The sequence below is a fragment of the Micromys minutus genome (genome assembly GCF_963924665.1).
Source record: "Micromys minutus genome assembly, chromosome: 2".
Classification (NCBI taxonomy): domain Eukaryota; kingdom Metazoa; phylum Chordata; class Mammalia; order Rodentia; family Muridae; genus Micromys; species Micromys minutus.
The window spans coordinates 52,744,479-52,757,463 of NC_137971.1; the positions used below are offsets into that span (position 1 = coordinate 52,744,479).

Here is a 12,985-nt window from a genome sequence, read left to right on the forward strand (position 1 = left end):
AGGGGGTCCTGGCTTGGACTGTATCTTAAGTTGCTAGTAAAAGCCCTTGACCCACATACTGGGGCTGGGAAAGCCTGCTGTGCAGCTGTGGGATGTCCCCAAGGGCCCAGCACGGATCTGTCAGAGGGAAGCTGGCAGGAGGCTATCAGGTGAGCCACCAACATCCACTGGGACAGGAGTACAAGACAAAGTTGGGAGCAAGAAGCGGGCATTGGTCCCCCTGATGAACTGCACTGCACTTAGTCCCCTCTACTAGCTTGAAGCCAGATGCCAGCTATCCTGAGCTTTAGGACCTCAGTTGTATCTCCCTGAGCCAGCACTGTGTGTGATAATTGGAGACGAAGTACAGAATGTGGCTATAGTGGGTTAGTTGTCTTAAGAGTTGTACCAGGAACGGGCTTCTAGGTCTGCATGTTCTGAAGGTGCACGAACGCGGCTCGTTGGGGTGGGTAGCTGTGCTGGGCCGACAAGGCTGGCGGAGGGGCTCTGCGAGTCTCAGCCCCGCCCGAGGCCGCTGCACGGCGGTCCCGCCCCCGGCTCCGCCCCGCCGGCTTCGCGGGCTGGAGAGCGAGGGAGCCGCGGGCGAGGGATCGCAGGATGAGCGATCGGGGCCCGGGCTGCCGGCAGCGGACGCGCCCCCCGAGTCCCACGGCCCGCGCCCCGCGTCCCCCACGGCCCCGTGGCCCCGGTCCCGGACGCGCTGCCCGTGTCCCTCGAGTCCGGTGGGCCATGCCCGGCCGGCCCTAAGTGTGGGCCGGGGGGCGTCCCCTTGCGCCCAGACCCCGCGCTGGCGCCCCCCGGGCCACCGCCCGGCGCGGGGGCCATGGCGTTCACCTTCGCAGCATTCTGCTACATGCTCACCCTGGTGCTGTGCGCCTCCCTCATCTTCTTTGTCATCTGGCACGTAAGACTGGGCTCGGACTGGGGGCGGGGTAGGGGGCAAGTGGGTTTATGGAGCAGAAGGGGGCTTGGGGCTGATGGTATCAGCGCACGGGGAAACTTGAAAGGTCTTTTTCACTATCCCCCATGGTTTCTGCTTATCTCCCCCACTAACACTCCCTTGTCTTTGGCTTCCTTCCCCGGGTGCAGCCCCCCTTCCTTCACCGCCCCCGCCTGTCTGTGGGTATGTCAGTAGGTCCTGACCCTTTCCTTGCCTCATCCAGTCATTGGGCAGGGGGCGGAATTCTTAATCCTTCTATCTTTTCAACCCTCCACACACCCCCCCCCCCGTCTGTCCATCGGGCAGTTTGCGAACCCCCCAGCTCCCCCCCCCCGCACGCTGATCCCCTCCTTTGTGGGTTTTTCTAACCAGAATGATGGAGATGGTTGCTATGGAAACTGCATCTGTTTACAAGACCCGCATTTCTTGCAACCCATTAACCCTGTCCCTTCTTAGACCCCTCTCTGACCCAAGGATAGGTTCGAAGCAGCTCCAGAAACCAACCCCCACCTTGTCTCACTTTCACTTTCCAGCTTCCTTCCCTTTCTTCCACAAACATGCCTTTTGTCTTTCATGTCTCCCACTCCTGGTCTGCCCTCACCCTGGCCTAGCCTCACACCTCACTCCAGAATGTCTGTCTCATCTCATTCTAACGGTTTCCCATTGGAGAGGGTTGTTCTACCTAGTTCTCTCCTGGGCTTCGAAAAGGGCCTTCTCTACCTGGTTTCTTTCTCTTCTCTGTACAACTGTGAGCCTCAGTGTTGAGGTCTTTACCCCCCCCTTACAGCTTCCCCTCCACCGATGCCCTCTGAGGTTTCTGCCCTAAACGGATCCCATACAGGCCTATCTTGTCTTCATCCCCTTTTAAGAGTCCATTCTCTTATCTGACTGCATCCAGTGTGCCTTCCTTCCTCCCTTGCTTTACCTGACTTTCTTGCTCTCTCCATTTCTTGTGTCTTTCTGGGACTTGCCGCCTCCCAGAAATCGCCTCATTTCTTCCTTTGCCCTTCCCCCTCCTTTCTCTTTGACATATGCTAGACCACTACTGTACTAGATCCTGAGCCCAATCCCTCATTTTGCTCCAGTCTTGATCTAGTTCTCCCAGTTGGGTTTCGTGTCCTCTGCTGTTTTCTCTTCCTCCATCACTTCGAATCCATTATGAGCTTCCTGTCCCAGGGCCTTAGACAGTCCTGTAGGGGGTAGGGCTTGGATCCTAAGAATTAGAAAAGATGGGGAGGTATAGGCCAGGAAACAGGCTAGCTAACTACCTCTTGAAATTCAAGAAGCCCCTTTCTACTCACAACTCCACTTTCCCTGATAGGGCCCCTCTTCTCAAGAGATTCTCAGAGAAGCCTGCCTAGTATAGTTGTATAGCAGCTTTCAGGGAGTCAGGCTGCATAAGACCCAGACTTTGCCCTTGCAAAGTGTCCAGGCTGAGATGAACTCTACTAAGGTTTGGAGCAGCACCTTCATTCTCAAACCTTTCTGGAGCCCTTTCCACTGTGAGGCACCATGCTTTCCACCCTTTTAGCTCGGTCATCTTATCAGGCTGGAGTTGTTTTCTTATCAGTACAATGGGGTTTTAGATATGAAGTCTAGGAGAGAGAATGTGTCTTCACAGCTGTTTAGAAGTAAAACATTCTGAGCCAGAACCCCAGGTCCCACTAGTCACTAGGCAACCCCAGTGAGTGACGTGTGTCAGCTGTCACAGTGGAGAATTGTTTGTTCCGGGGTTGGGGGTGGGGGAGACGATGCTGAGTCAGCGCCAGGCAGCCTGGGGGGTGGGAGGCTCGACACCCGCTCCCTGCTGGTGGTGCCAGCTTGGGGGCAGACAGACGGTACCCTCCCGCCCCTGCTGGACCCTGTTGCTGTGCCTCTCAGGCAGGCAGCAGCCCAGAGTCAATGAGGAATTGGGGGAGGGGCTCCAGATGGCCCCAGCTCCCTCCAGGAAGCCCGTGTTCTTTCTTCTGAACCGTATGGGGTCTAGGATGCTTGGGGGTGGTGGGCCTGCTGCCTCATCCTGGGACTAGAGGGGAAGGGAAGGAACTCCCCTTCCTACTCAATCAGGCTTCGCCAGCCTGCCTCCCCCAGGTTACCTGCAGTTCCTTCCAGGTCCACAGCTCAGCTCAAATATCTGCTTCCTCAGGAATTTCCGAACATACCGCCATCCCCCAGACACAGACACACCATAACAGAAGGTATTTTGGGGCCTTCAACTGTCACTCCCCTGTTACACAGACCCTTTGAAGCTGGCTACCAGAGAGCAATGGAATACATCCACACCCCTTCATTTCCATGGCGACCATCCTTCTCACTTAGACCACCATGATGATGAACCCCTTACTGGACACTCAACAGGCAGGCTGGCCCTTCACTATCTGCCCCTGTATGACAAAGTGGGTAGTACTTTTAACTGGGTTATAAGTTTACTACTTAGTACCCCTTATGGCCCTGGACAAAATACCTAACCTGTCTTCTCATCTTCATCTGTCAAAAATGAAAACAATACTAGGGCCTAAGTCATTAGGTTATTACGTGTTCAGTGAACTAATAAAGCCTGCCAGGTGTTTATCCTCGCTGTGACTGTTAGCCAGCTTGTATCCCCACCAAAACTGTTGCCCCCACTTCATGGCTTTATAGTCCACTAGGACTCCCCCCATGTTAAAGCCTAGTCTTGGCTGTACACAGACTAGCTCTGTTGACCCTTCCACCCACCTTGCACCACCCCTCTTCCTGTTCTCACAGCACCCAACCCTGGGAACCTGTGGCTTTCTGAATGTTCTCTCAACCTTCTGTGCCTTTGTGTTTATTACCATCGCTTGGACTGCATTTCTCCCATTTGTTCACCAAATGATTAGTCAGCTTGAACCCCACCAACCCATATGGAGTTCTGCTCTACTCCTCACCGACTCATCAGTTCTCTCCTCAACCCCTGGGGCTCTCCCTGGACAAGAATTATGTACCAAGTCTCTAGGGTTCCTGTACTAGCATGTGCCCTTAGAGAGGAGAGGCCATGTCTTGAAATGTATAGGAAGGGCAGTGGACACTAAGCATTGTCGACTGCTGTGTGAGCTTGGACATGCCCTGCTTCTCCACTAAGCAATAAGCTTCACAGGGTCTCCACCTATAAATCCCTAGTCCATGGAAGGACAGGCACGAGTGACTGTGTGTATGTGTAAGAGGGTGTTACCATCCAGATCCCTCCAAGAAACCTATGTTCTCTGAGCCATCTGGTGCCTGGGGTATTAAGGGTGGTGGTGGGCCTGCCCCAACCCTGACGGGCACACGCCCCTACCCCCAGATCATAGCCTTTGATGAGCTGCGGACTGACTTCAAGAACCCCATCGACCAGGGGAACCCAGCGCGGGCAGTAAGTGATACATGTGCTGTGCTGAGGTGTGTCCGTCCGTTTGTCTTTTTGTCGCGGTGGAGGGTGGGAATAGAGATCGGGAAGATGGGAGTACAATGTGGAGGGCTGATGAGATGACCCTGTCCTTTCCTCCGTCCCCACCCCCGCAAACACCTGGAGCAGGCTCAGGGCCCGGGTTCCTCCTGGTGGGGAAGCCTTTTCCAGGCTCTGGGCCGTTGCCATGGAGATGCGGGTGAAGGCCCTTCCATGGCGACAGTCACCATGGGGACGGCGGGCTGCTTTCCTGAGAAGACACCGCAGTGTTCTGGCGCCCTCTGGTGACCACACCCGGGGCCGTGGGAGGCGCCCTGGTTTCTGTTCCTTGGCTTCCCTTATCTAGGCCCTTTCCTTCCCTACAGCGCGAGCGTTTGAAAAACATTGAACGCATCTGCTGCCTCCTGAGGAAGGTCAGTGTCAGGAAGCTCCTAGCTAGTGCTGCCCTCACTCTGTAGCTCACGGCGAGTTCTTCCTCTTCTTTGAGCCTATTTGGTCCAATTTGCCACCCAGGAGGGTGGGAATGGCAAGCCAGAAGGGCCTTTTAGTTCTGAGGTCATGGTGGGTTGGCACTTCCTAAACATCACTACCCCTCCATGCCATTGGGTCCATCCTGGCACCAGGCCACTGACTTCTCACCCTCACTCCCTCAGCTGGTGGTCCCGGAATATTCCATCCACGGCCTCTTCTGTCTGATGTTTCTGTGTGCAGCAGAGTGGGTGACCCTGGGCCTCAACATCCCCCTCCTCTTCTACCACCTCTGGAGGTGAGGGCAAGCAGTTAACCTCGGGGAGATAAAGATGGGGACAGGGCAGGATGGGGACAGACCTGGGTGGCTAGAGGGGGCACTCAGGCCTCCCTTGCACCAGGTACTTCCACCGTCCTGCGGATGGCTCTGAGGTCATGTATGATGCGGTCTCTATCATGAATGCTGACATCCTCAACTACTGCCAGAAGGAGTCCTGGTGCAAACTCGCCTTCTACCTGCTCTCCTTCTTCTATTACCTGTACAGGTGAGGCTTTGGCCAAAGCAGTTGGAATCCAGGCAAGGCATATCCCAGGCTTTGGGCTCTTAATTCCCAGGTCCCTCTTTTGGTCTTTGAGGAATATAGACACCTCAAGGCATGACTGGAGGGGTGGCAGACTTTCTCAGGACACAAGCTCACAGTCTTGTCTCCCCCACAGTATGGTTTATACGTTGGTGAGCTTCTAAGGGGGAAGCCGGCCAGGGAGCAAGCCCAGAACGGACCGGACGCCTGTGCACCCCCAGCCCTGCCCCTCTGGCCACAGAGGCCTCAGCCCTGGGGAGGGAGGAGGCACTGGTGCCTCCAGCCTCTCCACCCCCCAAACTGCTGCTGCGGGGACCCCCGCCTTCAGAGCTCTCCTCTTCCAACTAGGGCCAGGCAAAGCTCTAAACAGGGGTGGGGGCTCCTCTGCTAGCCTGCAGCTAGGCATGGCAGTTGTCCTGGAAGGGGTAGGACTTCCGGTCTTGTCCGTTTCAGGGGAATTTGGGCCCTGCCAACAGGCAGACCTTGACCCTGGGAATTCTGGGCAGCCCACCTTGGCCCTCACCCTGAAGCTCCCCCTGCAGGTGGGGGGGCACCTGCACCAGTAATGAGCAGGCTCAACATGGGGGTAGCCCCATCCCTAGTCTGCCCTCTTCCCCTCCCCAGGCTCTCTTTCCAACCCAGTCTCTACTTATCCCAAATCCAGCCCGCCCACCCTTGGACCTATTTTCTATGTTGCCTGGAGGAGTCCAGCACCCTATCCCCAGACATTTGTGACAAAATATGAATAAACTACTGAAAACACAAGCCCCAATTCTGCTTCTAGAAGGCTTAAACACACAGGGTTAGGTGGAATATTCTAGAGGAGAAGACCCAGAGCTAAATCCCAGCACTATGAGCATTGCCATCCTAGCCCTGGGTGTTTCTGGAATCCTCTTGGATGTATCTAAAGCCTTGGAAGTCTCCTTGGTAGTCACCCTTCCTTCCTCCCTTTCTGGCTGTATCCAATGCAACCAGCTGTTTTTCAAGGCAGTATAAAAGATACCTCCAGGATGTTCTTCCTGGATCTGCTTCCCCTTTTCTTAAACAGCCTGAAGCCTAGTCCCCTGGGCAAAGTAGAGATTCCTGTGGCTTCCCCTTGGGTACCAGGAACCAGGGTCAAGCCAAGATAAGGAAACCAAATTTTCAATGTATAGAAAACTCAGTGCCACCTAAGGACCAGGGATCACCGGACCAGATGGAAGGTCAGCCAGTATATGATGAGGGGCTGGAAAGCAGCTGCTCCCAGGGTCAGGTAGAGCTGGAGATGCTGCCGAGGGGCTGGGCCCCCCATGTTGTCAGGGCCTGAAGCTGCAGTCCGCAAAGAACGTACCTGGAAGAGAGGAGAGCTAAGTAGGCTAAGAGGGGAAATGTGTCCCAGAGGAGAAGAGGGGAGGGGCCACCCCACACTCACAATGAAGTACATAAGTGCAGATGATGTCCAGGCCAGGGCCACGTAATAGCCATCGCTGCCGAACAGCAGCCCCGTGAGCACACTGAGGATCATCCTGGGGATGCAGGAATGAACTGGTGATTCCCAGGGTCCAAGCCTGAGACCTGCCCTACCTACCAGGGCCTAGAACTACTCAATACCATGACCCATGACACAGGCTGTTCCCTACAAAGAACCAGACTCCAAATGGATCTTCAAGGTTCAGGACTCAGCCCCAGGACCTGAAATCCCCATTTCTTCTCTGGGCTCCCCAAGGTAACTCAAATTCTCAATCTCTCTAAAGTCCCTGGCTCCAGGGGGAGGCTTAGAAACAGCCATCTTCTCACAGCGTGGAGCTGGAGGCTGAGATGGAATAGAAACTGTCTCTAACATCACAATGAAGGCTGCTGCTACATAGGCTCAAAAGCTGTGGCCACAGATCCTTCAGGCTCCTCTCAGCCTATCGGCACTCACCCCACATATTTGTAACCGCTGTAAGCCAAGAGGTGGAAGGTACTCAGTTCACTGCGTACGGTAGCCAGGTAGAGGCCCAGAAGCAGAGCCAACACCTCCAATAACACCCACACCAGTGCTGTGCTCGCACATAGGCCCAACACCTCTGGGGAGAACCTGTAGTCATGGGAGAAGGTAGGTCAGGGTGAGCCATCCTGTGGCATGTGATAGGTGAGAAGCTAAGGTAGGTGAGCTGGGACCCCACACAGATTCCCTATAGAGGAAGGGACATAGGCCAGGGAGAAGAAGAGAGTACCAACCTTTGCTGAATGCCTAGTGCCATCCCAGCCAGCAGCACATATGTGATGAAGGCCATGGCTGCCAAGAGAAAGGAGAAAGAAGTTAATCTGGCTTCCTCACCAGAGCCCCTCACTAGGCATTCAAGTCCACTGGTTTTCCAGCCTCTCCCATATATATCTCCCTGCATATCCCAACTTCACTCATTCACCCTTTATATTCAGCTCTCCAATGTCCAGTCCCCAGTGCACCTCTGACTATCCCCTCCAGCTGAATACTACTGGGCCTCCCAGGACCATAAGCCATCAACTTCCCTCCTACATTAGGAAGCTCATCAACAACCTGCAGAGTCTCGAAAATTATCACCACAACCAAGACCACTGCTTATTCTGGACAGGAACAAGCCTGATTTCTGGCAAGACTAGAAACAAAAAAGAGGCCCCATAGACAACCTAGGCTGTCCTTAGGGTCCAGAATTCTGGAAATGAGTCCTTCTCAGCCAATAATTATGAATTTAGCCACTGACACTGGCTAGGTCCCTGACCATGCAGAAACCCCTGGTTAACTGTTTTCACAGGAGTTCAAAGATGCAGGGAGCCATTTCAACTCAACAGTCACCTTCCCCTGCCTGCCCCCTACATCCCCAGGCACCAGACTGATGTAGCCACCAGAGGGCACAACACTGCCACCTATTAGCTGTGAGATAGTTAAGGCCCTATAGCCTTGACTAGTATATGACATAGGATGACAGTACCAGCTTTGTAACAGAGGTCATGAGAGGAACAGAGGATGGAACCACCTTAGCTATTACCCTTTCAGTCATGTCCTCTGGACAGCTCTGCCCTAGTATATCTGCTTTCCTTGTGTGTGTGTCCTCTGAGCCTGAACCTTTTAGCCAACAGGACAGAGAAAAGTGAAGGGCAGAGGCAATGCAGCTAGCCTGACAAGTGCCATGGGGACAGACAGCTGTGAGGATCCAGAAGGGAGGAAGCATTTGCTTCCTAGAGGAGAGGACGCTGGAGCAGGCCACAGTGATAACTAGCATTTACTGTCTGCTATGTTTTCTTCATGCCAGGTTCAGTGCACAGCATACATCATCTCTGACACTTTACAACAATTCTCTGAGGTAGAAGCCACTGTTCGTCTTGCATTAGTGAAGCCTGAAAGATCCAGCCTGAAGTCCTACATTTGGAAGGGCTAAGTAAAAACCAAGAGCTCCAGGCTGGAGAGAGACAGGGTCCAGTTTAAAAGGCAGGAAGGTCTTAAAGGAAACACCAAGGTCACATTCAGGAAGTTTCCTACTGGTCACCCTGTCAACCTAGTGTCTAGCAACAGTAACACATAAAAAGTTCCAGGAATGAATGCTGGATCATTAATGGAATCTTCTTCCTAACTATGCTTCAAGGCACAAGTCCCCTGTGTCCCCAAGCCCACATCAGAGACTCACTGGGGATGTAGAGGTCAGGAGCATTGAGGTCTTTCCTTGGAGGGAGAGGCACATCATGACTGTACTGCATTTTCCAGTTCTGGCAGTGGCAGAGGTGGTCATGTAAACAGAAGCAGAGAAAAAGAGAGAGGGGGTTGAAATCTGAGGATCAGTCAGGTTATGCATGAGTGGGGAGAGGCTTACCAGCTCACCTGGCAGGAAGCTCACCTGATGTGTGTATGGGAAGACCAATAGCCCTAGCTTCTTGGCTACATAGGCTGTGTCGACAGCAAAAAAGTACTTGAGTTTGTTCACAGACACAAAGCGGTGCAGCTGGAAGTAAAGAAAAGAGGCTGTGGATAAGTCTCACGGTGCTCCTTCCTAAAGGATGTATGGGATGTAAGATGGGATCCTGTGACACCCCAACCCTAGCCAGAAACCCTGTCACCTCTTTGTGCACTATGTCCTTCCCTTGGGATGCTATGGAGCTGCCATAGGCCATAGCCATATTGGCCACTGGATCTCCAAGCAGATTGTTGACACTGAAGGCTACATCAGCTCCTGGGGCTGGGTATCCGCCTAATTGGCTGGAATAACCACCACTTGTGTCATCGAAGAGTGGAGGAGGATCTGGAGCTGCCCGGGTCCTATGCTTAGAACCTGCAGGTATCGGGGTACCAAAATAGATTACAGAATTACATCACAAGAACCTCTTCTCCGGGCTGAGAAGCTGTGCACAGGTCCTAAGGCACCGAACAACTGTTGAGGAAAAGCCAGGGTGTATTTTAAGAATGCTCTCCTATCTTTTGGGGGGATCCTTCACTACATGAAAGGCGTGCCTAGACATAGCTACCCATTTGGGGTTTTTAGGAAGTTCTCAAGGGAGATGACCCCTGAGTACTAGCGGTGGATATATAGACTGTTTGCTTGAGCACGATCATCGGAAAGACATCCCTTAACACGGGTAGAAAAGGCAACACTGGCTACTCGGAATCCCTGGACAGTGGTCAGGAATGCTGCCAGAGGTGTAACCAGGAAAGGAAGTTCTGGAGACAAATAAGGTAAATGCAAGATTAGACTTGAGGATCCCAGCAGTGCTGTCGCCGCCTGATCTAAGGACTGGCTAGTAAGGGCGAAGTCCAGGACACGCTGCAGTGTGGCAGGGCAGGAACCCAAGAGACTCTCCCCGCCCTGGGCAGGGTCACCGCAGGCCCTTTCCCGCCGGACGAGAGGGTCTCGCACCCCGCTGCCAGGCCGTGCCCCGCCCTCCCCACTCCTCACGTACCGTGGACTCCATATCCCGAGTGGTAAGCCATGGCCGTGACGTTCGCTCTACCAAGGGCTGGCTTCGCTGAGTTGTGGGTACGAACACTACTGAAACAGCTGCTCCTCTTGCCTTGTCCTGACCGAAGTTACCCGACTGCCCGACACGTCCCGGGCCGCCATGTCCCTGACGTCACATTTTGCTGTTTACCATTGGCTCGTCGGAGGAGCCGGTTCTCCCCCTCCACACTTCCAATTGGCTAATGGTGAGCTCTCTCCCAATCGGGTTTAGTTATAGCTAACTTCCGACAGACAGGGGGCGGAGCTACTCAAGATGTTCTCGGATTGAATAATAGGCTTGCTAATTTGCGGCGCTACCAGCCAATAGGTAGGAAGGAGTTGTGACTTAGTTCCGCGTCTGCGCCGAAAGGCGCTTGACGCTCCTTGCCACGACTACGCCAGTAGGAAGATTGAAGTCCGGACCGACCCAGCTAGTCAGGGAGCAAAACTGGCTCCGCCGCAACGCGAACCGACCCAGCTAGTCAGGGAGCAAAACTGGCTCCGCCGCAACGCAGTTCAAGAGGAAGGAATACGGCGGTCGGTCAAGCTCTGACCAATCCCTGGCCCCACTCTGTGCTCTCTTTCCTCCAATCTACTCAATCCTGTATTGGATCCCCGGCCTGCTAGAATGTGTTGTTCCTGCTCCGGGAGGGAGACAGCGCGGCACAAAGCCCTAGAACGCTGACTCCTCCTCCGTCCTCCCACTCCTTTCAGAGCAGGTGCTGTCCATTGGCCGGTGCTGAAAATGCCCTGTAGAGTCCGCCACTGTCTTGCTCATCCGTGAGGGCCTCTGCTGGGAGGGTTTGGAATCGCGCTCAACACATTATGCACACACACACACGCTCACACGCACGCACGCACGAGGCGGGGGACAGAAACTGAAACCATTTAGAAGATACAAAGTTCTGGTGGTATACATGGGGCAGGAATCTGTGCTGGGCCTTGTTCCACTGCTTTCTTCAGTGGTCCGGTAGATTTGGGAGGCAGAGGTGTGGTGACCTGTCTCCTGAAGATCTCCTGAGTCATCACCAGTCCTGGGATCTCGAAGTGAGGCCCTTAAGCATCAATCTTAGTCTCCCAGGCTCTTCCCACCCAGGCAGTAACCACTCCCACCCTCGCTGGAGACTTGGGACCCTCAAAGGGTCCCTCTCTCACAGACTGTCAGGCACTATTCTCTAGAAAGCATGACACACCCTCTGATACTTGTGTTTAGTTACATAAGGTGAGACTTTCCTGCTCCCCAAACTCAACCCATGCAGTCCAACAGCTGCCTTTGCTCCTCTGCCTGGGATGCAGAGGATATGCCTTTCCCTTCCCATCCATTTGTCCAGATCCTTTAAGAATCGTGATAGTTTGCTTGTGAGATGGCTCGGCAGACTGCCAACCCTGAGGACCTAAATTCAATTCCCAGACCTCAAACTGCGGAAGAAGAGGAGCAACTCCCAAAAGTCATCCTGTGATTTGCACACTTAAGCTATGTTAAAGTGCTTCTCTTTGCACCATCCCACCCAGAGAAAGAGAGAACAAATAAATTTAAATTGTAACTAAATCTAAAGGGGAGGTTAGCACTAGAGAGATGGCTCAGCGGTTAAGAGCACTGACTACTCTTCCAGAGGTCCTGAGTTCAATTCCCAGCAACCACATGGTGGCTCATAAACATCTGTAATGAGATCTGATGCCCTCTTCTGTGTGTCTGAAGACAGCTACAGGGTACTCATACATACAATAAATAAATAAATCTTTTAAAAATAAAAAGTGGATCACTTGAGCTTTTAGAGAGGGACAAAGGGAACAGAGGTCTGACCATGGCCCAGAGTGATGGCAAGAGTCTGGGTTCTGAATTTAATCAGATTTTTCCTGGATATCTTCCATGAGGACAGGGACTATGCCATTCCTAATACCTGTCTATGTCCTCCTCATGCCCAAACACACTAATACACATAGACAATAGCCAGAAAACATCTGGGCCTAATAAGTAAACAAATGAGGGGGCAGTTGAAGACATGGCTGAGAAGTTAAGAGTACTTCTGAATTGCTTTTCCAAAGGACCTGATTGGATTCCCATCATCCACTCAGCAGCTCACAATCATTTATAATTCCAGTTCCAGGGGATCGAACACCCTCTTCTGCCCTCTCTGGGCACTGCATGCATGTGGTGTACAAGCAGACATACAGGCAAAACACTCGCACACATAAAATAATTTTAAAAGTAAACACAAAATAAGTAAAGTTGGAGGATGGTGAAACATGCTTTTAATGCCGGCACCCGGGAGGCAGAGGTAAGTGAATCTCTGAATTTGAGGCCTCTGAATGTGAGAAACCTAGCCCCCTGAGGACGACGGAGCAGGGGCTTTAGGCACCCGAGAAAAGGGTGTCCCATGCAGGGCAAACCTATTTCCCTCCACCCTAGCCTAAGCATGCTAGTGAATTTAATCCAACACTTTTTCATTCCCATTTCCCAGATTAAAAGGCTAAGTTTATGGCTGGAACATGCTGGTCAAAAGTCGTACAGACTAGAGTTCCTGGTGCCCTGGCACCAGTCTTAAGAGTCCAGCAGATGAGACCGTCTTTCCCTTCTGGGTATTAACTGTCCACAAGCAAAGCTTCTGGGGTAAAGTCTGTGAGCTTAGCGCTGGGTCCATCCCCTAGAGAGGAACCTGGCGGA

At 53.1% G+C, this 12,985-nt stretch overlaps 2 protein-coding genes across 2 annotated transcripts; one reads left to right on the forward strand and one right to left on the reverse strand.

Annotated features, from left to right (window-relative positions):
- Nucleotides 1-823: 823 nt before the first annotated feature.
- On the forward strand, nt 824-6,002 carry CNIH2 (cornichon family AMPA receptor auxiliary protein 2; the record flags this gene model as incomplete). Its single annotated transcript, XM_080912308.1, has 6 exons — nt 824-904; nt 4,242-4,310; nt 4,709-4,756; nt 4,997-5,109; nt 5,213-5,356; nt 5,529-6,002. The coding sequence occupies 6 exons, from the start codon at nt 824-826 to the stop codon at nt 5,554-5,556; spliced, it is 483 nt and encodes a 160-aa protein (XP_080768434.1). The 3' UTR covers nt 5,557-6,002.
- Nucleotides 6,003-6,519: 517 nt separating this feature from the next.
- YIF1A (Yip1 interacting factor homolog A, membrane trafficking protein) lies at nt 6,520-10,444 on the reverse strand. The gene is made up of 8 exons (XM_080912478.1): nt 10,283-10,444; nt 9,446-9,657; nt 9,226-9,330; nt 9,019-9,097; nt 7,595-7,652; nt 7,296-7,451; nt 6,804-6,897; nt 6,520-6,722 (listed from the first exon to the last, which is right to left on the reverse strand). Exons 1-8 carry the CDS (start codon nt 10,311-10,313, stop codon nt 6,576-6,578), a joined length of 882 nt encoding a protein of 293 aa, XP_080768604.1. The 5' UTR covers nt 10,314-10,444; the 3' UTR covers nt 6,520-6,575.
- Between the last annotated feature and the right edge of the window lie 2,541 nt (nt 10,445-12,985).

Bases quoted from the DNA above. Each gene is read 5' to 3' on its own strand.
- YIF1A (XM_080912478.1), bottom strand. From the start codon at position 10,313: ATGGCTTACCACTCGGGATATGGAGTCCACG. The intron at 9,658-10,282 runs GTACGTGAGGAG...CGATACCTGCAG, and splicing joins CTCGGGATATGGAGTCCACG to GTTCTAAGCATAGGACCCGG. The intron at 6,723-6,803 runs GTGAGTGTGGGG...CCTCTCTTCCAG, and splicing joins CTGCACTTATGTACTTCATT to GTACGTTCTTTGCGGACTGC.